General features: G+C 41.8%; 1 protein-coding gene and 1 long non-coding RNA gene across 2 annotated transcripts in view; one reads left to right on the top strand and one right to left on the bottom strand.

Moving 5' to 3' along the window:
- The first annotated feature begins 6,499 nt into the window (after positions 1-6,499).
- LOC133383601 (uncharacterized) lies at positions 6,500-11,356 on the top strand. The gene is made up of 3 exons (XR_009762345.1): positions 6,500-6,614; positions 9,444-9,543; positions 10,695-11,356. It is a non-coding gene; the product is annotated as an uncharacterized LOC133383601 (long non-coding RNA).
- RYR2 (ryanodine receptor 2) overlaps positions 6,965-25,167 on the bottom strand; it is a 725,812-nt gene continuing 707,609 nt past the window's right edge. The window contains exons 98-104 of the mRNA XM_061624580.1: positions 24,596-24,742; positions 22,559-22,693; positions 20,565-20,721; positions 11,281-11,345; positions 10,800-10,900; positions 9,903-9,954; positions 6,965-8,627 (exon numbers count right to left, since the gene is read on the bottom strand). Of these exons, the coding sequence (XP_061480564.1) occupies positions 8,532-8,627; positions 9,903-9,954; positions 10,800-10,900; positions 11,281-11,345; positions 20,565-20,721; positions 22,559-22,693; positions 24,596-24,742 (753 nt within the window). The 3' untranslated portion in view covers positions 6,965-8,531. The remainder of the gene's footprint in view (positions 8,628-9,902; positions 9,955-10,799; positions 10,901-11,280; positions 11,346-20,564; positions 20,722-22,558; positions 22,694-24,595; positions 24,743-25,167) is intronic.

Genomic DNA, 25,167 nt, shown 5'->3' with positions numbered 1-25,167 from the left:
ATCTTCTGAGTAGAATTGGAATGTGTAGATTTCATGCCTGGATAGACTGGGTTAATGTTGTCAATGAAAATGCCTTTCTCCCTAAATGCAGTCTAGCTGAGGCAATCGTCTCATGAGGCACAAAACAAGACCCTATTAGTTATTTTCACGGAGTGCTACATTTCTCATTAATCTCTAGTGGTAGTGAACCTGCATATATTCCCAGGGGAATAAGAGCTGTTTCAAACATGACAAAGAGTGTAAACAGATAAACTTCTGTGTAAGAAATAGCTGACTGCATGTTGACTGGAAAGAGTTTTGCAGCTAAGTCTTCTCTGTGCTAAATATCCCGATTAAGATAATTTTTTCACTCAAAATGATTTTAATAATTAATCTTTGCTTTGTACCTATTGCTTACTTTTGTTCATCATGTGAGACAATCACACATGCACACATACTCCTGCATGTATCATCCCCTGCTGATAAGGAGCATAACAGCTGTCTTCTGGGGGAAACAGTAGTTTGCTCAAAGACACTGCAACCTAGGCGGTGCAGTTCTAAAGTGGCAGGTGCATCAGGAGGCTTTAATAAAGTGACATACATCGTCTCCTCAGTGACTCCTGCCTAGGAGTGAGGCGGGAGTGGCACTTGTCATCAGCTCAGTTGATGAAGCCCTCCTGCAACCAGGCAATTGGAAGCCTCTGCTGCTGAGCAAGAGCTTCCCTGAATATGTTCCGCAAGGCCTTAAAGACCTGGCTCTTTCAACAGGCTTTTGGGATTTCTGGGGAGGCTTAATATTTTTTGTTTGCATGCCTCCCATTATGTATTGTTTGTTTTATAATCTATACTATTACACTGTATTTTTTGTATTGTATTTTGCTATATTTATTGTATGTACGTCGCCTAGAGTGGCCACTGGCCAGACAGGCGACACATAAATTAAATTTATTATTTATTATTAGTAGTAGTAGTAGCAGTAGCAGCTGATTTTGAGGGGGGAAATATTAGGTCATTGCAGGGATCCTGGTGGGGCAACAGCAAGGGCTTAAAGGGGTCGTTTCTTTAGCTGGTTGCTTTAAGGATGAAGTGGGCAAGTGCATCTCTTTGATTGATCTGATAGAACTCCTGACTGATACGGTGGGGCTTCTTTTCACTTGTGAGAAGCAAGGAAGTTGTTGGGTTTTGGGCCAGGTGATAGCTGTGTGATTACCAGTATGTTACTTGAGCAAGAGCAGAGACTGCATAACGCTTTAAATGATTCATTACAGGAATCACTGGGGAGATTAGAGGCATTTGATGGTTTTTAAGCTCCAGAGGGGTGGATGACTTATTACAATGATCCACTCATGTGGACTTATGCGTTCAGATAGGTTCTTGATGTCTAGGGGATTTTCCTGGGTTGAGAGGAGAATCATAGCTCAGAGGTAGGGTGCATGCTTTGCATATAGGAGGTTTCAAGTTGAACCCTTGGCATCTCCAAATTTGGGGGGGGGGGGAGGGGGGTTGATAGCAGATGATGCCACCCTGGAGTGCCGCTGCCAGTCAGAGTAGATAATACTGAGCTGGATGAACTAATTGTCTGAGACAATATAAAGCAGCTTCATATGTCCTGCTGGTATGTCTGGAGCTCCCATTGATGTCCTAGCTTAGTTGAAGGTACCAAAACACCTTCTCCTATCAGATCTAATCCCCTGCTTACTAGGGGGTTGGTTGCAGTGAAGCAGCAAGGAAAATGGTGAGCACAGCTGTGATAGCAGGAGAGCAATCTTATTTCATCACTGCCATTTTATCTATACAGTGCCATCTGGCAGTCCTGTTCCAAGTGATGACATTTTGGCTATTATTTTATTTTAAATAATTTGTATTCCATGCTTCAAAAACTTTCTTAAGACAGTTTATACAGTGTGGTAAAACCAGTAATATAATAATAAAATTTAGATTAAAATCAGTTTACAGAATTGCAAAATGGCATAAAAACCAACGCTGGAGACAAAAGTTTATCACAGATGTGTGGCACCAAAATGACAACAAAGTCATTTGTTGACTTTGAGAAGAGCATACCATAAGTTAGATGCCATCACCGCTGAAAAGGCCCACTCTCTGATCACCACCCACCATATCTGTGGCACCAGGAACATCTCAAGAAGGATCTATGATGACATCTGTGAAGGAAGGGAGGGTTTGTTTGAGTTGAAAATTCTGCCCCACTTTTGCAGCACCCTTTGGTAATATTCTTGGTGGGGGTGGGAGCTTATGATGATGAACACTGGAGACAGTGACAGTGGCTTTTTACTTGCGTTCTTTTATTTAGCAGCTCCACTGCCACTTGGCCCAGGTGAATTGGCCCATGTTGTTCCAGAGGCATTTGTTTAGGTTGTTTTTAATTGTTTTAATTATGTGTTTTAAAATTGTTGTAATCTGCCCTGGGACCTCTTAGTGAAGGGAGGATAATAAATTCTAATTCTAATTCTAAAAATTATTAGGTGGAGAGAGATGATAGCTGCTACTAACCAGTAGAAGTTACACACTCTCTGAAGGACCCTGGTCAGAGTTGGTAGTATTCTAATGGGCCACCCAATGAATAAAAGCAGTTGTCTGCCTACAGAGATCGTTGGCTCAGACAATTTGTATGAATTCATCCTTGTGGAATGCCTCTACTTTCACTTTATCCTGTCTCCAAGGAGAGAGTCATCACTGCTTTAGGCCATTCAGCCTTTTCTTTATAACAGCGGCGTGACATGTCTCTTATTGGGGAAAGGAAATGTCAAGAAACAGTTGGAGGGAGCCATGGCCAGTGAAATGGTTTGCATATAGGTGACACAGGTTCATCACTGTGAGGGGAATTTCCATGCTTCCTGGCAGCAGCTTGAAGGTGGTACTGGCGACATTGGGCCTCTCAGCACCATCCACATCTGTGCTGACTAAGTTGCCCATGGGTGAGGCTGCTGCCATCAGCAGGGGAAACTAGTAAATTTCAGCAGCACGTTCCAGTGGATCTCCTCTGAGCCAGCAACTTCTACAGTCAGCGGAATGTTTCTATTCACATGGTGGGTTATTAAAAGGCTATAATGATGGAGGTTTTAGGAATGTCACCAGTCGGTTTGAAATACTAATATTACTCCAAATGGAAATATTGCATGTAAATTTAGGCCTCTCAAATTGATTACATTTAACAGCAGGGCAAAATTGCAGGTCAGGATGCTGAGGGGTCTTCTTTTTGGACAGAGCCGTGGCTACTATGAATAAGATGTCCTTCCGTCTAAGCAATTATAGTAAATATACTTTGGAGGAAATAACACATACTTCATGACATTGAACAAATGTAGGACAGCAGGTTCCCATTCCTAGGTTAGTACAGATGCTTTGAGAAATAATTGTCATTGATTTTGAGTTATGAGAGTATTTCCCACCTGTACAAACCTAGGAATAGGATTCTTTTTCTCCATCATACTTCAAAAACAAAATTAATCTTTAATTTCTTTGTACAGTTCAGCAGACCAAAGTGATGCTGATACAAAGTGTCACTGATAACTCACTGGTACAGGCGAGGGAACAATAGAGGCGATCCCACTTTGAACAGAGCAGCTGCAGGATCTTGCCTCAAATGGAGCTAGCAACCATGCAGGAATGGCGTTAATTGCCCAAATAAATTGGCGGTCCTGCCTGATGTTGTTTGTGGGACCCACCAAAGCTCCGAGGCTAGTTGGCAAAAGGGCTCTGCACATTCAAACAAGGTGGTCCTGCCTGATGGAGTTTGCAGGACCCACCAAAGTTCTAGAACCAGCGGGGGAAATGGTGCTGGGCGCCTGAACGAGTAGGTGGTCCTGCCTGATAGTGATCGCAGAACCTGCCAGACCTCAAAGCCAGCGGATAAAATAAGGTTGATCACCCTGGGAAGCGGTGCCACCTGATGTTGTTTGTGGGACCCACCCCAGTTCTGAGGCTGACAAAAACCCCAAGGCCAAAACTGCAGGGGTCAACTGATACACAGAACATAGCAGTGGTCCCACCTGATGTTAGTAGCGGAAACTGCCAAAACCGCTCCTCCTGGTAACCTGCCAGTTCATCCCACTACTGTTGACAATGGGAATCCAAAAAGAAACAACTCCCCCACCCTGACAGACGCCAGAGAAAGAACAAGGGATCGGGTATGTTTTTTAATAGATATCTGGTAGACGAAGGTTAGATGAATGGGAAGGAAAAGAAAGAGATCAATTCACAAAAGAGGACTCAGACACAGGATTTCCTCCTGAGAAGAAAAGACCCACATATTGCCATAGGCAGGGTAGAACTGGAGGGCAGGACGACTCCTCCCCTGGAAGGGAAGGCGAAAGGCTCTAAAGACCCTGCCTATTATGTCCAGAGGCAAACATGATCCTCTCAACTGAATGTCCTCCAACCTAATCTGGAAAATTTCATTTACATGTGAAATTATTATTATCCTAACACACACAGTTCACAACTTTAAGAAAACTTGCACATCAATATTAGAGATAAGCTATAAATCTTCTCAAGGTCATAATCAAAATCAAATGAAAATAATTAGTCTAACAACGTTGTAGGAGATTTACACCAAATGGCTTGGAGCTAAATAAGGAAAAGCTTATTCAGGTATAAAGGAAATGTTATTAGTTGGAGTAATTTGACTCATGTGCAAGCCAGCATGTACCACAATTGCAGATATTGAAGAATGACTTAAATGGGATATTAGAAGTAAATGCACAAGGAACAGCCATTTTAAAAAGCTGTTAATGTACATATCATGATTGATCGTTTAAATGACATTGGCTGTTCAGTATCATTCTGTTAAGTGGCCCCAACCCAGCCAAGGATATCTGCATATATAAGGCTTCTGATCATGTACCATTTGTTGAATCCGGAATTGAAGGTGAAAATCAGACATGGATTGGAATACCTTTTGAAAGCGCAGCTGGATCAGGATTGGGGTAACATATCTCTGTGGTGTGCAGGAGATGGAGTAGTGCTTTGTGGGGGTAAGATTTTCCAGGCCTGGCCCGGTCCTCAGCTGTCACCAAAGGACACTGACTCATTGACAAAGACAGCCCTCCCCATCAAAATCCTCCTCATTGGCAGTGTACATACTTAGCTGGCATTTTAAATTTTCCACAAAGTGCCTGTGTATGGCTGTTCACCATATTTTTCAACATACATTTTTCCCCCACAGACATTTTTGCCATTAGTGCAAATGTGAAGAAAGTTTCCCGATTTACATAGTAAAATCCTCATTGTCTACTCACCCTTTGTTTCAAAATGAAAGGCATGTCATTATTTTTATTACGCTTTGTGTAAGGATGTCTAGCAAGTTGCCATTATGAAAACTAAAAGATTCCCCAAGTGTTGCCTGAGATTTTAAACAAGCACTAAGATACTTATGTGTGTCACAAAAATTAAATTATGCCAAGACATTTGGGAGAATATTGCATAGTTGCTCAGAATAATCCCAGATGTATGAGCAGAGGATAAATTTGTAATGAGGACCTGCAAATTGTTGAAACTGAGTGATCCCTATCACCTGTATTTGTATCTGTATAGGGCAAAAGAAATCTATAATGCAGAAATAGAATATAAACATATTTTACCAATTGTAGGTTTCTCTCAGTGGTTTGTTTATTACAGCTTTTCCCAACTAGTTAGCCACCAGATGTTGTTGGACCACAACTCCCATCAGCCTCAGCCAGCATTGCCAATGGTCAGGAAAGATGGGAATTGTGGTCCAACAACATCTGGTGGCCCACTAGTTGGGAAAGGCTGGTTTAGTACCATAAGAAACTCATATACTGAGAAATACATGGTAGCATTGATTAAAAACATTCTTGCTATCCCTATGTCTTATGGGGCTATTTAATGAACTCAAACGTCACTGCTGGGCATTCACTACAACAGTAGTCTTTTCACAGTAGAGACCAATTTGCTCAATTAGCCACTAATATAAGTTATTTTTAAGGGTTGGAGTGGAAGGAACAACTTTCCAGGCAATTTAGTGCAGATGAGAAGGCAAACACAGAGTTAACTGTTCACAGCCATTAACTACTCTAAATTTTCTATTTCTATTTTCTATTTGATTATTAGTAGTTACTGATGACGTTTGAAGATCTTCCTCTTTTAGCGAGAGTACTGTAGTTCATCTTTCAACAAGCCTTTTAAAGAGATACTGTCATGGCCCCTTCAGAGGACTCGGAGGAAGAGGCAGAGGCAGAGTTGGCAGACCCAGGAGAAGGAACTAGTGGAACCCCTGAGGACACAACTCTGGCTCTTCCCCAGCTGGAGAATGTCCAGGACCTGGCTGAAGCCCCTCAATCAGACTCTGGGCATGAACAGGAGGCTCCCCTTCCCCCTGCACAAAGGAGACACCAGTGAGTAGCACAGCAATGAAGGAAGAGGTCGGGTCGTTTAAGAACAAGCAGCTCTGAGCAGCTGGGAGACTAATCACGGGCACCTGGCTTAGGGAGTCTGTTATACAAGGCAGTTCATGGCTGCAGCAGACTGCTGACTACAACATCGGTTGTGACCCCTCGCGTGTAACGCTGTTGCTAGCCTCTAGACCTTCGGACTGGACCCCTGGCTTTCTGAACTCTGCTTCCCTACCTGGACAACGCTCTCGGACACTGCTACTGGTTAGTTTGTCAAGCCTTTCTTCTGCCAGACGGCCTCCGTTATCTGCCTGGCCTTCTGATTTATTGCCTAGCTAACTGCCGGCTGCTTTGTTACTGCCCAGACCCAGCCCTGAAGCTGACAGATACCTTTTCTCAGTTTGCATCTGTATTGGAATTGTTTTTAAGATGTTTTCAAATATGTTTTGTTTTTAAGATTCCTTTAAAAGATTTTTTTTTAGTGTTTTGTGTCTTGGGCTCCCTGTGGAAGGAAGGGTGGGATATAAATTTAATATTATTCTATGTGATTTAAACATTTCCAGAGCGGTAGCCATGTTAGTTCCATAAAAAAACAAGAAAGAGTCTTGTGGTGTCTTTAACATATTTATTATGTAAAAGCTTTTGTGTACTACAGTCTACATCATCAGAAGTATTGTTCTTAATTGGGAGGTGAGCCTTAGTAGATTTACTAGAGTTTTAAGGTACCACAAAACTCTTTCTTTATTTAAAAGGTAGGTTGGCATGCACCTTACAGCTAAGTGACAGTAATTTGAAAAAAGCAGTTTTTCTTCAATTCAAAGTGGTGGTCTGGGTTTAAAAAGTGCAAAATTCAGGAGGCCAAAAGGAACAGTGATGCTAAGAAGGCATAAGAAGGTAATTGTTGTGATGTAATTTCAGAGAAAAACACATAAGAACTGCATTTTTAAATTAACAGACAGCCTCTCCATAAGAAAGAAGCCAAGTGACAGCAAAACCATCTTGCTTCCATTCCAAATCTCTCCTTTTATTGTAAAGACTGACATTACAATAAAAAAGGACTCAAATTGGAGTGATGTACACATCATTGGTGTTTCATGATGCAACTAATGAAATCCCTGAATGGATATTGCTTCACTCTTGATTTTAAAAATTGACCTAAGAAAAACTTTAATTCCACTAACGATCACAAATGGCAAAATGAACAAAAAGGGGGGGAAAGACAGAACAGAAAACAGAACCAAACTACTAGCAAGTTCATAACATATACCTAGTGGGTTGATGACACTGATTTCAAATGTACAATAAAGCCCACAACACTTTATTACTATGAATATTGTCATGAATGTTTTCTCATGTTGATTAACTTGCTTCGGAAGGTTGCTTTTTTGTTGTTTAAACTTGCATAATAAACATGCAGTGAAATAATTCTTTTAAAAGTTTTTTCTGCAGTCTTTTTGTTTTCATACAAAGATTTCATAAAGTTGCAGTGTTGCATCAGAGCATTACCAAAAGAAGTGTAAGAGATAAAGAGGAAGATACCTGTGAATTTAGCTTAATGAGAAACAAACCCTACTTTTTATCCTGAGACACGCCATTGTCTTATTAAAAAGGTGTGCACAGCCAAATCTCTCCCAAGTCCCTCCAAAAGACAAAATAAATATTAACTGGGAGGAAAGAGAGGGCAAATAAAGAAAATAAAATGTCATCATGCACTCATCTTCTGCATAGCTCAACCTACATATAGTAAGGCACTATTTCCCCACAACTTAAGTGTCCACAATAATCCTTTACAGCACTCTGTGAACTAGAGTTCCTTCCAGGATGATGAAAGAAATAGATTGAATGAATGTGGCTATCACATTACCCCACATGTGTTCTCCTAGTTAAGGGAGTCATCAGGCAGTCTCAGAGGAAAAAAAGCTGTCAAGTCTCTTGATGTGTGCACATGCTCATGTTATGTATGGGGATTGGTGTGTGGGGTATTTTTTTCTTCTCTTCCCAGAGTTAAGTTCTCATTGTTCTCAAGCAAACACAGAAGAAAAAAGGACAGCTGAGTCATCAAAAGAAAGCTTTGGTGCTCCTAACAGCACATAGCTTAACAGATCTGGGAAATCTAGTAGACTTTTCCAAAGGAGTTGAGAGAGGTGTGGATGTTTCTCAAGAGATGGTCCTTAACTATAATTAGTTAAGCTGGTCTTCATACTGCTTTCGAAAGCAGTCACCAGCAGGAAAAAATTCCCAGCATCGCTCTTGATACATTTTCCATACATAGGATTCCTGTAAGACACAGAAGAGAACTACAGATGAATGTATTTTTAAAAGGTCTTTAAAACATCTTTGTCATCTTCTCTGAAGCTTCCAACCATTATTGAAAGTTTGGGGGATTTTGAAATGATTATCAAAACCTAGCTTTTCATACTGCAAACACACTAATTCAAATTTAAAAATACATTTTTAAAAGCACTTAACAAGAACTGCCAAGACAATGGGCACAATGTAGTTAATCTGAATGCAGGCCAGGAAAGAAAGAAATCACTTTGGCTGTGATCATCCATGTGACCAGTCCAGAAATGACCATTCTCACTTTCAGTCTGCTTTGTTTTCACTCTGTGATGCCATCATCTAGCCAAACTGGTGTCATTACAATTGGCTGGAATAACATAGGAAATGGAAAAGCAGTAGATCAAGCTGTGAACAGGAGTCAAAATGATGAAAATTAGGCAAAGTCACTTTCTTTGAGTTCGAGCTCTGCTTACTGAAAGTGCCTCAACCTGATTTGGAGGGATTCCCTCTTGCTCTTCAGCCCTCTGTACCACAGCCCATCACATTAAGTCAGTCCTCTAGTGTTCAACAAAGGCACTTTGGGGGCTCAGTGGTCTGCTGGGGATCCAGCCCACAGCATCAGAAATACAAGTCTCATGACAGAGTATAAATATTTCTCCATCTAGAACAGCAATACTGATAATTTCAGTTATGGGTTAATATGATAATGGAGGACTCTACAAAACCTGTCTTGATTTGTTGGGGGGAATCACTAACATATAGAGGACTGTTAACATTTCTTAATTTTCTAACGTTTGTATTTTTTCAAAGGGTCTACTGACGCAAAGCTTAGTTTTGGACAGCTACTTGCTCCAGATGGGGATGTCCATCCACATCTTGAAAAGCATCCAGCCAGTACATTGAGATTCAGGTGAGCATTGTAATATGAGATACGATATGCATCCATATGAGCATCAATTATGCATATGGAAGGCTCAGATCAGTCTTGCTGGATTGGACTAATTTATCAGCAAAAAGGTATACAGATGGCAATTCCACAGTTCTCACAGCTACTTACAAGAGAGTTAAGTGCTAGAGGAGCTATAGTAAGCACTCAAAAAGCTACTGAATGAAGTTTCATGTAGCTATTTGAAGTAACAAAAAGTCATTTTTAAAAAATCTTTAAACTGGTACCAAGTTGTATCATGGTAGATCGTACCTAGGATTTTCATTTGTATGAGAAATTTTATCTTGCCTAATTATTGGTACTGCGATATGGTGTTGACTTACCTGTCCAGTATGTTCAGTTTCATCTTTATTAATGAGATACATCAAGAAAAATCTAAGATAAAGAAAGAACTTGTTCATGATACATATTGACTAAAAATAAAACAATGTATCAGTCTGTCATTAGAAAGGAAAGGGCCTCCCACATGTAAAAATGTCAATGTATGGCAAATGCTATTTTATGAATTACAACCCCAGTCCAGACATTAGTTCACTAAACGCTATTTGATTGAATTAGGAACAAGCCATGTAGTTGGGTGCTCCTTCCTCACCCATTCCCTTCCTTCGTCCCTCAACACACACTACTTTAGCAAAGATTTCCCAGTTTCTTAAACCACAGTTTCTTATGATATCCAAACTGAGAAATTGTGGCTTAAGGCCTCCCTCCTAATCATGGTATGAAACTAGAATCTGATTTTGGTTAAGTTCAGGTCTGTTTGTGGAAGCATAGTTTGGATTCAAGTGAAAGATTTCAGGATTCATTGCAATTCATTAATATATTAAATTAAATATATGACAGAGAGCACAGTATAGAGAAAGTAAAGCATAATTATGTTCCAGTTAAATTGAAAAAATTAATTTAACTATGCCCTTCCCATTTATTTCAGTAAGATTTGTTTTCTAGAGTGCCAATTTCATGCTCTTTCCAAATATTCTCTTTCAGTCCCCAAATTCAGATAACTCCAAATAAGTGCATTATAAAAAAACACTGGATTATCTCTAGCTGAATATGCAATTAATGATACGTCTTTTCTTTTAGTCACATAGCACGCATACTTTCTTCCTTTGTTTCAGATCTATGGCAGTTGGCAATGCCATGAGTTACTCAACGATCCTACTTCAAAATATTGACTTGTTTCATCTCATGATTTTCAGATTTGATGTCATTAGGGTACTTACAGATAATTAGCCAAGTTGTGTTCCTGTAGAGTATGTGTTTCAAAACCATGGGGCACTGTGTCAAAGTAATCATTACCTATCCCACAGATAAAGCATTTGGTCTAAAAAGAATGAAAAAAATATATACATTGTTCAAATATTCAGTAAGAAAACTATACTAAGTTCAAACTTGGGTTCACAAAAGGCCCTGCTTTAAGGTCTTAGAAGAGGTTGTGGTGACAGTTAACATAGTGAATCAAGTCCCAGAGGGAGAGAGAGATACCCCACTCTTCATTCCTCCCTCTCACTCACCATTTGAGTAGCAGGGAGGTAAAAGGTATGGACATTAGCACAGTTAGATGGTTGGAGTGCCTGAGTTTCCAACAGCAGCTGATACTGCAGAGGCAAGTTGTTTCCAAGCCATTTATTTTTCTATTACACATGAACTAGTATTTCACAAAAATATGATATGGATTGTGACAGAATTGCTGATATTTATTACCTCCATGTCTTCTTTAACTTGTTCTTGCTGATCTCTTAATTCTCCAAATGCGTCAATAATTAAGCCTGGTAATAAATAAAGTGATATTAAGTCTTGTAATAAGGTGATACTTTTGATTCACTCTTCCAAGTGACACAGGAAGTGGATTGGACTGTGAAAGACCAACCCAAATTGTGTTTGCATTTTTACATATTTGTAGGGGCAGTACAATATCTCAAAGAGGAGTTCAGGTCTCCTACTCCCCTGGTGCATTCAATATAGCCGCCCAATTTCCCTGCTTTTTAAAGTTTGATAGAAATATCTGTTGGCTATAGGTATGTTCTTAAACCACAAGGTTGTTTTTTTGTCTATTAGTGAATTTCTCTGCTTTTTAACCCAGGAGGTAAGAAATGGGATCCTGTGCAAGTTTGCTAAGAATGGATTGATCATTTGCATGCTTATTGAGTTCCGTGGGATTTACTCCCGTGCAATCATGCTTAGGATAGGTAAAACTGACCATGGGGTGGGAGGAGGGAGGGAGGGCTGGAGTGGGCAGGGGAGGAGGAAGAAGGAAGAGCAGAGGGGAGGAGGAAGGGAGAGGAGAGGGTAAAGGAAGGTCTGATCATATGCATGCTTATTGAGTTCAGTGGGATTTACTCCTGTGCAATCATGCTTACTAAAGGTAAAATTGACCATGGGAGGGGAGGGAAAGGAGGGGGAAGGATGGGCAAAGGAAGGGGGAGGGAAGGGGCAAGAGGGAGGGGATGGGGGGAGGAGAGGTTTGATTATTTGCATGCTTTTTGAGTTCAGTGGGATTTACTCCTGTGCAATCATACTTAGGATAGGTGAAACTGACCTGGGGGAGGGGCAGGAAGGGGAGGGGCAGGAAGGGGAGGGCAGGAAAGGGCAGGGGGAGGAGATTTGGTGGGTGTGCACTGGTCAGAGGGGAAGCCACTTTCCTTTCCAAAAGGAAAACATTATGAATAGTATCATTGTTTTTCAGCGTTTCCCCCATCTTTTTATTCTACAGCAGGCACATATAGTCTCCCACCCAAATTTAAACCAAAGCTGTCACTGGCCACATCCATACCAGACCTTTATTCCACTGTAGACAGTCATGGCTTCCCCTAAAGAATCCTGGGAAGTGTAGTTAGTGAAGGATGCTGAGAGTTGCTAGGAGAGGCCCTCTTCCCCTCAGAGAGTTTCAATCAGAGTGGCTGACTGTTAAACCACTCTGGCCAGTGGAGCTCTGTCAGGGGAATAGGAGTCTCCTCTCAGCATCCTTCACAAACTACACTTCCTAGGATTCTTTGGGGGAAGCCATGACTGTCTAAAGTAAAATAAAGGTCTGCCCTGGGCTTCTGCTGGGAGGAAAAGTGGTATATAAATCAAATAATAAATAAAATAAATAAATGAATTAGCCAAGCCAAGCAGCTGTGAGTCTGGCTTTTAGAACACTGATCGTTGGTTCTTACTGAGCATGCCCGGGCTTATCATTGACTCCAGTGCTAAATTTCTTAAATTAATTAAAAATCAGCCAGGCATTTTTTAAACTTTTAAACTGCAGAAGATGAAGGTGAGAGTATGGGGCAAGGTCAGTAATAGGATTACAGGTACTCTTTGAACATGGCTGATTTTAAATTAATTTCAACAAAGTATGAGAACACTGACAGAAAAAAGTCCAACAGGTCTGTTTTCCCCCTCTTTAGGAGAACCACAGGAGAATAAAAATTGTTCATTGACTTTATGCCCCCTTTTCCTCTTCACAAGAGTGTGCATATGGAGTACAAGTCTTAATTTCTAAAAGATGCTTTAAGTGACAATTACCAGAGGCTACTTCTTTTCATTTTCCTGTTCTCATTATGAATGCTTATTAGTAGCACAGTCACATTAAAAGAGCTCAACAGAAGGAATGGACCATGGCTTAGAGAAAATGGGAAAGAAATAAATCACACCAGAGGCAAAAATATAAATACAAGGGAAGGGAAGATTTGTTGCAGCACATGGGAAGAGTGGAGAGATACTGGGACCGAAAGCTCTTGTGGACACTTGGCAATGAGAAGCCTTCATACACACTTGATTTGTGGGCATGAGCAAATCATGTGTTCTATATTGTTTTAAATATTTAAATTGTGTTTTAAATTGTTTTTAAAAGATGTATTTTAAATTGTATTTGTTTTTAGTTACTGTAAACTGCCCAGAGAGCTTTGGCTATGGGGCGGTATACAAGTTTAATAAATAAATAAATAAATAAATAAATAAATAAAAGTCCTGCAGGATCTTTTTGAGACTGGAGATCTTGTAAAAGTAGAATTACAGTGTGTACTTTTGTGGGACCTCAGTGGATATACAAGACCTGACCATGCCATTTTAGTGAGGGCAGGAGGAGAATTCAACTAACACCATTGGCTCCACTTTGCCATTAGGTTTGCTCTTGAGCCTCCATTTAGCTGTTTTGGCATATTTTTCTTCAACATTACAACTTTCCAAAGGCAAGGATTCAAGCTGTACAGAAATGAAGTTTCATGTATGAAATGGGCCATGGCAGGATACTTAAATGACTGTGACTGGATTCAAGGATAGCTAATATCCTGGTCATAACGCATATGCCAATAAGAGCTGTTGTCCACCTGATGGCAACCTGACCTTATGTCCCCTTTTCCTTGTGAGTGAACATATCTGTTCAATATAATTCTTTGTAACCCCTACCCAAAAGAGGGGGGTTATTTTTACTGGATAAATAATATTTTATTTATTTATTTCATTAAACTTATAGACCGCCCCATAGCCAAAGCTCTCTGGGCGGTTCACAAGACAAGAAACATCAAAAAATACAATAAACATGTAACAATATAAAACAGATTAAAAGTTTAAAATGTTAAAAAGTTAAAACAATATCAACGCATACTAAACATATTAAAAAGCCTGGGTGAAGAGAAAAGTTTTAACTTGCCGCCGAAAAGATAGTAACGTTGGTGCCAGGCGTATCTCCTCTGGGAGATCGTTCCACAGTTCGGGGGCCACCACAGAAAAAGCCCTCCTCCACGTTGCCACCCTCCGAGCCTCCCTATGAGTAGGAATTCGGAGGAGGGTCTTTGATGATGAGTGTAGTGTACGTGCAGGTTCATAACGGGGGAGGTGTTCCAACAGGTATTGTGGTCCTGTGCCGTGTAGGGCTTTATAGGTCAAAACCAGCACTTTGAACCGGGCCCGGAAACAAATAGGCAGCCAGTGCAGGTGGGCCAGAATCGGTGTTATATGGTCGAACCATCTGGTCCCCGTTAGTAGTCTGGCCGCTGCATTCTGCACAAGCTGCAATTTCCGAACCATCTTCATAGGCAGCCCCACATAGAGCGCATTGCAGTAATCTAATTTCGAGGTTACCAGCGCATGAACTACTGAAGCGAGGTTCTCTCTGCCTAGGTAGGGGTGTAGCTGGGCCACCAGCCGAAGTTGGTAAAAAGCACCCCGTGCCACCAAGGCTACCTGAGCCTCGAGTGACAGGGATGGATCTAAGAGAACTCCCAAGCTACGAACCTGTTCCTTCAGGGGGAGTGCAACCCCACCCAGAACAGGTCGAACATCCCCCATCCTGTCAGGAGAACCACCCACCAGCAGCATCTCAGTCTTGTCTGGATTAAGCCTCAGTTTGTTAGCTCTCATCCAGTCCATTGTCGCAGCTAGACATCGGTTCAGCACGTTGACAGACCCACTTGAAGAAGATGAAAAGGAGAAGTAGAGCTGCGTGTCATCAGCATACTGATGGCAACGCACTCCAAGACTCCTGATGACCGCACCCAGTGGCTTCATATAGATATTAAAGAGCATGGGGGACAGAACTGACCCCTGCGGGACTCCATACTGGAGATCCCAGGGTGCCGAGCAATGCTCTCCAAGCACTACCCTCTGGAGATGACCCACCAGGTAGGAGTGGAACCAGTGCCACGCAGTACCGCCCACTCCCAAATCAGTGAGTCGTCCCAGAAGGATACCATGGTCAATGGTATCAAAAGCCACTGAGAGATCAAGGAGAATCAGCAAGGTCACACTCCCCCTGTCTGTCTCCCAACAAAGGTCATCATACAGGGCGACCAAGGCTGTCTCCATGCCAAAACCGGGTCTAAAACCAGACTGAAATGGATCCAGATAATCGGTGTCATCCAAGAGTGTCTGGAGCTGGTAGGCAACCACTCGTTTGAGGACCTTGCCCAGGAATGGCACGTTGGCCACCGGCCCATAGTTGTTAAGATTTTCCGGGTCCAGGGACGTTTTCTTCAGAAGTGGTCTTACTATCGCCTCTTTCAGGAGGCCAGGGACCACTCCCTCCCGCAATGAAGCATTAATCACTCCCCTGGCCCAGCCGGCTGTTTCATTCCTGCTAGCTTTTATTAGCCAAGAAGGGCAAGGATCCAACTTAGAAGTGGTCGCACGCACCAGTCCAAGCACCTTGTCAACGTCCTCAAGCTGTACTAGCTGAAACTCATCCAAAAAATTAGGACAAGACTGTGTGCTGGACACCTCATTTGATTCAACTGCTACAACATTGGAGTCTAAGTCCTGGCGGATGCAAGAGATTTTATCCTGGAAGTGCCTAGCGAATTCATTACAGCGCGCCTGCGATGACTCCACTATGTCCGTAGGGCCAGAATGTAATAGCCCTCGGACTATTTTGAAAAGCTCTGCTGGACGGCAGATAGATGATTTAATGGTGGCGGCAAAATGTTGCTTCTTTGCCGCCCTCACTGCCCCTAAGTACAACTTAGTATAGGCACTTACCAGTGCATAATTGCATCCATCAGGAGTTCGCCTCCATCTGCACTCAAGCCGTCTTCTATGCTGTTTCATCGCTCTCAGCTCCAAAGTATGCCATGGAGCTGCATGAGCTCTACACCGAAGAGGGCGCACAGGGGCGATCGTGTCAACCGCCCGGGTCACTTCTGCATTCCACAGTTCCACCAGGGCTTCGACAGGAGCACCAGCCTTATCAGCCGAAAAACTCCCCAGAGCCTTTTGAAAGTCCTCCGGGATCATTAGTCTCTGGGGGCGGACCATCTTAATGGGTCCCCCACCCTTGCAGAGGGAAGAGGTCGCTGTGAGTCTAAACCTCAACAAGCGGTGATCTGTCCATGACAAAGGGACCGATGTAAAATTCCCTACATTCAGATCACCATCTCCCCGTCCAGTGGCAAAAATTAAATCTAGAGTGTGTCCTGCTATATGTGTTGGGCCAACAGCATATTGAGACAGCCCCATGGTTGTCATGGAGGCCATGAAGTCCTGAGCCGCCCCAGACAAGGTGGTCTCGGCATGGATGTTGACATCCCCCAGCACCAAAAGTCTAGGGGATCTCAACAGTACATCCGAGACCACCTCCGTCAGCTCAGTTAGGGAGTCCGTTGGGCAGCTGGGTGGGCAGTACACCAACAGAATCCCCAATCTGTCACGTTGACCCAACACAAGATGCAAGCACTCCAAGCCAGTAGCCACTTGGACAGGGTGCTTGGAGAGGGAGATGGAACTCCTATAGACCACAGCCACCCCCCCTCCCCGACCCTCAGATCTACCCAGATGCTGAACCAGATACCCCGGTGGGCACAGCTGGGAGAGACTAACTCCTCTCTGCTCACCCACCCAGGTCTCTGTAATGCACGTCAGGTCGGCTCCCTCATCCACAATTAAATCGTGGATGAGGGAGATCTTATTTTGAACCAATCTGGCATTTAAGAGCAGCATCTGAAGATCTGAGAGCTGGCCGATAGGACAACCACAAAACCCGTGGGTGCGAGGAAGACTGGAACAAGGCACAGTCGTTAGCTGCCTGGGCCGAGTTCCCCTTACCTGGCCAGACTTCTTCACAACGCCGTATCTCCCTCTGCCCGTCACCATGGCAATTGGGACCCCTCAGATCTCCCCACATAGCCCTGAAACCTCTCACCCAGGCACATAATGTAAAACCTTAAACGTACACGCAATTCTCATACACATACACTCTCATACACACTCAGACCACCACACTCGCACAGAAACAAGCTGTAAACACGTGCTAACAGAACCCTAATTAATGACTCTGCTCCCAAAAATAAGAGTTAGAGCGATGTTAACAGCCAGAGAACAACAGCAGCGACAACCAACAACAGTCACGGCTCTTCCTCCTCAGATGATAATGATATCCCTTTCCGACAAGCAGGTGGAGAAGATTAGCCACGGCTGGCGGGCGGCCAGGGCTCAGTCCTGCGAAGCACCACACCAGCCAGACTACAGCAGCCCGACCCGGGAAATATTGATAGTAAACAATTCCGAGAAAGCAGCAACACAATCCCAGATAAATCGCACAGCTTTATCCTCCAGCAGCACCAGTGGCAACGGCAGCATCTCCGTCGTCCTAGGGTCTCACTACAGCGCGTTTCGGGTAAACCAGGAAAGTGTAGCCGGCAAGCATGCGAGTGAGCGAGCAACAGCCGCAAAAGGATGTAAGGGCAACGATACACACACAGCCACCTTCTTTGGGTGGGTTTGTTAAATCCTCCTTGAGAGTCCCTGCTTCTAGTCTTGTTCCTGACCTGTAGATTTTTCTTCTTCTTGAGAGACTATTAGGTCCCACAGACCCCAGCTTCTGGCCCCCAGGAAGAGGTGTATTGACCCTCCATTGAAGTAAGGATACAGGTGGCAGGATTTTTTGCATCAGTCAAATGGTATGGATGCTTTTTTACAAAGCCAGTGGACTAAGTGTTATTTTCTTGTAGCAGAATCTGTATTCACAATGCCAGCTTGAAGTTATTGCCTTAGATGATTACTTTAGCAGTCAGGTAGGTTTCGCTGGCAGCAGCTGAAGGCCATGAACACACTAGTTGCCAGAGCAGAGTGTTTCCATTGGTCATACCTGTGTCCTGGGTCTGTGCCAAGCTCAGGACAAGCAGAGTTAAAACCGCTCTCCGCGGAATGGCCTCAGCCTGGGCTCCAGAAAGGCAGCGCTGCAGGACCCACTCACTGGAGAAGAGCTGCCGCCAGCGGCGGCAAGCAACATGTTTGCGTCAAACTTCGCCACGTCAGTCACGCCGGAGCGCAACAATAAGCCAGGAAGCCTCGCTGTCTGATCCTGTGGCTTGCGCGAGCAATCGCACCACCCCCCAAAAAATGCGGCTCTCCTCAGCCTCTTATTGGCACCGAGCTTAGATTCTGGCAGACAGTTATTTCGCTCTCTGTCTTCCTCGGTTCCTCTCTTGGCTTTCCCACCCACCTCAGTCAGTCCCGCCAGCTCACTCCTTCTTTGCCTGCAGCTTCAGCAGCTCTGTGGCCGGCGTCAGCTCCGTTTTGCCGGGGCGTGGATGAGGTGGGAAAACGAAGGGTAAGAAGACAACGACTGTGGTGACGGCGGCTGCTGTTAAGGAGCAAAAGGACTCCGCTGGAGGCAGAGAGCGAGTGGCATGTCTTAGGCTGCAGCAGCTCCTTCCAGGTGCCTGGGAGGAGAGATGAGCCGCTCTCCCTGCCGGCAACTGAGGGCAAGGCAAGAGACGCGCATAATCTGCGGAAGGAACCGGCGTGCAGCGAGCGGCCACTACAGTCTACCAATACTGTCTATAGCAGTGTAGTTGTGGGCTACACATTGCATTACCCCTGACCATTGGCCATGCTGGCTGGCTGGCACTAATGAGAGTTGTAGCCCCCAATATCTGGAGGGTACCATAATGGCTATTCCTGGTCTATAGGTCTGTTTAGATTTAGGCTCACAAGCTGCTAAGAGATTTGTTTCATGCCCTCATTTTGAGCTTCTCAGAGGTATCTCACTAGCTGACGTTGGATGGACAATTACATTCTAAACTGAAGGAGTGCCTTTGGGAAGGATGCTAGCATGTTGAGTCTAATGCCCTTCTGGGAAGGAAGCAAAACAAGGCCAAGCTTTGCTGCTGAACTGGCAGCTTTTTGAAAACAAAAGGTAAACCATCCATTAGGTGCTACTGTAAGCCTACCTCCACCCTCACCACTCAAAACAGCATGAATGTTTTCAAGTTCCTCCCTATCCCATTGTTTCTTTTTTGTTTAATTTTGGGTTTCCCCCAAAATTGGATCCCCCACCTCAATGAACTGACCAGCCCTAGTAGTGGATGTATAATGCCAGTCTTGTTTTCAAGAACAGTACCAAACAAGTTGAGGTTTTGGGCTGTTCAGTGAGGACAGCTTTCTTTGTAAGAGGATTTGACTGATGCCACCTCCAGAAATAAAATACCAGAGATTTAAGTTCCCTGGAATTCAGTCTGTTAGTAAGGGCTTCTGGGGTAGGTTAGGTAGCAAGTCTGAACATGTAAAGAATAGCAAATGGAACACAAAGGCAGGCATATTTTATTTTTTAAAGAAATAAAGACATCACCAAGATCCCAGGGTAGGTTACAACAATTTTAAAATACCTCATTAAAAACTATTGAAAAATGACCTAAAATCCCCAAATAGCATGCATCCTATGTAAAATATATGTCTCAGGTGTTAAAGGCGAGGGTAAAGAGTGTATCTTCAGCATTCACCTAAAACTCTAAAGCGAAGTTGCCAGATGCACCTCAATGGGGAGGGAGTTCCACAACTTAGGGAATGTCACAGAGAATGCCCTCTCCCAGGCCACCCCCCCAAACCTCTGAGGTTGGCAGAAATACCAAAAGGATTCCCTCTGCATATATACAGAAACTGATCAAAAGAAGAAATAAGTTTGGGGGGGGAAATCCTTTTGTCCCTGATTCTTTACATACCATGTGGTTGATGGTATTCCCTATTGTCAGCTCAAAGCTTAAGACTTAAGAATACTTGTTATGTCAATATTCTATGACAATAAGATAATAATCCTAGGAAATCCTTCACCAAATTTCCATTCAATTCCTAAAGATTTATGTACAAGAAAAATCTGGTTTCATGTAGGGTTCAGTGTGTACCTCAAAACTTTTTTTTCCAAAGAGGCAACTGATTAACAATAGAATTGATTCCCTCTTCTGAACTAAAGGGATTTCTATATATATTATATATATAAAAGCCTTCTACTTGGCTGATATTATTAAGTCTCAAAGTTTTAACACGGCACTGAACTTGCTTAAAATAGCTTCTGAGCATAAGCAAATATATCAGACACAGGAAATCTGTATATAATATATTATATATTACAATGCATATTGAATTGCCTGATGTTCCATCAGAACATGCATTCATGACTTCAATGTGTCAGGGAAAAATAAGATTTTAATTATCAGTAGGGAAAGAATAATTTTGGTAATATTTATTTATTCTTATTTATAAATATAAAACTGTGAAAAACTATGAATACATACCTTGTATGATAGCTAGAAGAATAACTATTACAAAAAAGAAAAATGTAATATCAAAGATGATTCGATAGATTTCATATTCATCTCCTGCTGGATCTTCAATTTCATCACCAATTCCACCACCAGCACGCACTCCCACATACATGTGAAACATGTAGCACTATAAACACGTGAAAAAATAATAGTAATATTAAAAATGTGCACTGTACAAATGCAGTAATCTTGCTTTGAAGGTCTTGGTCTGGTTGATCCCTTCACAGAAGACCACCTGGCAACTCTAGTAGTCTGCCTTGAGTTCCATTACAAAAAAAAGGTAGGGTATAAATATAATGACTAACTAAAAATAAGTGTGGGACAGGAAATAGAAGTTGACTGACCTGAGCAAGTTACACCTATGGCTCGAGTGCAGTGCAAAAAGAGATGAGTTTTTCTTCAATGGCACTTGGAACCAAATGTGGTGCATCAATGATTTTGAAGGGTGTGATTAATTAAAAGGAGAATGTAGCACTCTGACTTTGAGATCAAATATTAGCATGTCTTACAGGATTTCAGTCCACTAATTTATCAGCCTAAATGGGCTCTCATTTGGGGGCACCAAATGCTATAGATTTTCCATACGTGCAAGCAGGATAACAGGATTTTTGTTAAGAAATCATCTGTAAACTGTCAATAGTCAACCCATCCCTAGAAAAAAATCCTTTAATATCAATTAAACTCTGGGCTGGCTCCAGGGTTCTTTTGTGGGTGGTGGGTGGGGCTGAGCCAGTAACCACCTCAGCAAGCCACCTGCCTATTCCCACCCCTTGCAACTTACTAGTTGGTAGCAGATATCATGCCTGTCAACAGTGCTGACCATAGTGCTCGGCCCACAAACATGGGAGTGCCAGTGATGCCACTTAGTTACACTGTCCCCGTCCCTGATACTGGAGGATATGGGCAGCAAAATTGTAACTAGTGCTGACTCCACACACATGGGGCCAGGACCATGGTCAGCAGTTTACCAGGCACAGCAACAGTGGCCTTGCAGTGCCACTGAGCAGAGCTCTGGACCACACACCTGGACTTGCCAGTGCCACCATTTTAACTCTGCTGGTTCCATCCCTTAGAGATGCACATTTGAGGTATGGTTAGTATAATTAAGATGTCAGTGCTAGCAAGCTGAAAGGTGTAAGCCTGGAGCTCCACTGCTGGGGGCAGGGAGATAGCTGGTGTCCAGCTGGTTGGACCATGTTAGCAGAAGAATGGGCAGCCTAATGTCAAACGTGGTGGGCCCTACTGGAGACCCAGGATGCTGCAGGCTGGCACTGGGGCTGAGCTAAACTCCTTGGATTCATAACTATTGACAATTGAGTCAAAATATATTGTAACAAAGAATTGAAATGAGAGGACTAACAAACATTTTTAGAGTCTTATTTTACCCATGGATTGACTTTAGTTCAGGCTTCAGAGTTAGAGATAGACAAATTCATTCTTCTAGAAGACTGCTGTGTTAACAAAAAAAAAATCAAAAGTATTTCTTCTACAACAACAATTGGTCTGTTAAAAATTAGGAGTTGTAATCAATGCTAATCCAACTCAGAGTAGACCCATTGAAGTTAACAGACAAGGCTAATGTAGGTTCATTAATTTCAATGGGTTTACTCTGAGTAGGACTTAGTTGAATATAACCCTATCTGTAATTCTGATGCCTGAACTAAAATCAACGCATGAGAAATCATTATCCCAGCTTTCATGATTGTCATATTTTTATCCATAAAACCAAGTTTTTGTGGTGTCTCTGTTCTGACTCCAAGGTTCTTTAATTGTAGCATCTGCAGAAAAATCAAATTATTGTCAGTTTCTAATGTAACCTTCTGCCTCCATTAATTTATTCTAATAGAACCTTCCTTTGTCTGAAACCATTATGTTTACAATAATCATAACAAGTTATGTGAATGGGATCAAGAGCTATATTGACAACACAAGAGAAGATGGATAAAAGTCAAAATAAGATTTACCGTTAGCATATCATCACATTTCATGTCTGGCATATCTCCATCTTCACTCTTATTGTAGAATTTGCGAAAAAAATTGAATGCCACTACTGTGTACAGGTAAACTACCACTGCCAGTAATCCCACTGTAAGCACAAGCTAAAAAAATAAGTGACATATATGAATTAAGAGTACAGCAGAATGAGAAGACATGATTCACTAGAAAAGACAATACTGTTGGGAAAAACGGAAAGGAGTAGAAAAAGAGGAAGGCCAAACAAGAGATGGATTGATTCCATAAAGGAAGCCACAGACCTGAACTTACAAGATCTGAACAGGGTGGTTCATGAGAGATGCTGTTGGAGATCACTGATTCATTGGGTTGCCATAAGTCATAATCGACTTGAAGGCACATAACAACAACAACAATTCTGAATTTGCACATGTAGAAGTTTTCTTTCTAATAGAATAAAAAATACATTTCAATGTACTGACTGAAGTTCTAGGTCTGTCAGAGGAGGCACCCACTAGATCAAAGATTCTTCCATTTGTGGAAGGACACAATTGGATACACCCTGTAGTCTTTTTAAATTAAAAATTGTTCAGCACTAAGAACTTTTGTGGTGACAACAAGCAAACATCAAGCTGTACACACAGCTCTCTTGCACATATACATGCATCTTATTTGGATTTAAGCCACTGGTTTGAATATCCAATATTCAAAACGTGGCTCGACAAGGAACAGAACCTGTGCCTTTAGAGTCCCCATTTCTCTAATGTAAAAACATTGCATAATTTCTCTGTTCTGAAAATATTATTTTAATTAAAGTTTTATAACAAATGAGCGTTTTTACATAGAGTTGTTCCAGGACGTTATATCCACAATCAAGTGCAAAATGTTATTCATAGGTATGTCATTACATAAAAATGAATGAACATACAATCTGTTGTAATGAAATAATATACTTTAGATAGAAGTACAACCAGGCTGCCATGGCATGCAAATCTTGGTATTCCATTAGGTTTATTTAAAACATAATTAACAGACTGACATAGGGTTAAAGAAAACCAGTTTCATATCCATTTCAATAATACATCAGAATAAACAACAAAAAAGTACATCAGTGGTGGTAAAGAAACTCCACTCATAATTAAGTTGAACCTTTTCAAATCCTCACGTTCTTCAGCACTAAAATATTCAGTATAATATAAAAATTAAATATAAATATAAAAACATATATTTTATATAAATTACAAATTCTTTTAAATATAAAAGAATTGTCTTAAAATGTAAAGTGTCTTAAAGGTAAAATTTTCTTTCGCATGAACAATTTGTTTTGGCATAATTCCTCTTTAAACGTGTGCTTCAACCTTAAAGCAAATTAAATTGTGTTTTCTCAGAACCTACAGACCTAGCATCTGCTGTTTCATTTTGTTATTCACTACATTAAAAGGCCAATAGCTAATGAGTATTTTTACAAGTGATGCTAACAAACAGTTTTTCAGTTTCCTACACAACTGGGCTGTAGGGGGCAGGCAGTGAGGGATCAAATAACCAAGGGTATACTTGATTGAAAGGTACTCTTCCATTCTGTATTTCACATTCACATTAGCAATGTTTAGAAATTATGTGTTTGGACTAAGGCTGCAATCTTATACATGCTTATTAGGGAGTAATCTCCTGTAAATTTAATGTTACTAACTTGTGAGTGGACATACATAGGCTTGCACTACAATAGGCTGCAATCCTAAACACCCTTACTAAGGAATAAGCTCCACTGGGCACAATGGAATTTAGTTCCGTGTAAACATTGATAGAATGGTGACGCGCAAGACATCCATTGTGCAAATACCTGTGGTGTGTGTCTTTGAACTAATGAGACAAATTCAGAGATGCAAGTGTAACTATAACACATACTTTGAATTTTTAGAATATATGAAACTTTCCTCCTTTGATTTCTGTCTATTGTTATGTTTATAGAATTGTTTCCTCTTGTCAACTTGTTCTAAAGGATGGTGTGAATCTTTCTGTGTAGTTAATGATAGAAAAGGCAACATTACCTGTTTCCCATTGTGGGTTACTGATGACAGAATAGTTCGCAAAGTTTTGAATCCCATTGCTATGTCAAGAAGATGAGCAGCAAAGAAAAAGTTGTTGTAATGACCAAGGACTGACATGGTCATATACCAGGCCAGGTACAGAAAAGACTTTTTAGGGGGGAAAGGATAAAGCAAAATTAGAAAAAGGACAACATGGTAACTGTGACTAACTGGACTGAATTGCAAAAGCAAATACTGAACTTAGCAGCTCATACAATCAGATGCAAGGGTACTAGCCTTGATCATAACAGCTACCAAATCAATACAAAAATTAGATTTTTAACATTTTAAAACAGATTGTATTTCACTCTGTTTTTATTTGTTTTTTTAAAAAAGAACAATTGTGTTATTTTTAAATAATCTGGCTAAAGCTAAAGTTCTTTACAGAATCAACAGTCTTCTACTGAAAACCTGCTTTTCTAAGTAAAATAATGAATTGGGGAGAGGGGATATCTAATTTTGTGATCTGTATAACAAAACAAGCCATTATCATGAACATAGGCCCTACTGGATCCAGGGGCTGGCAAGTCATT

This window comes from Rhineura floridana, chromosome 4 (assembly GCF_030035675.1).
Source record: "Rhineura floridana isolate rRhiFlo1 chromosome 4, rRhiFlo1.hap2, whole genome shotgun sequence".
Lineage (NCBI taxonomy): Eukaryota > Metazoa > Chordata > Lepidosauria > Squamata > Rhineuridae > Rhineura > Rhineura floridana.
This window is presented reverse-complemented; position numbering and strand designations above follow the sequence as displayed.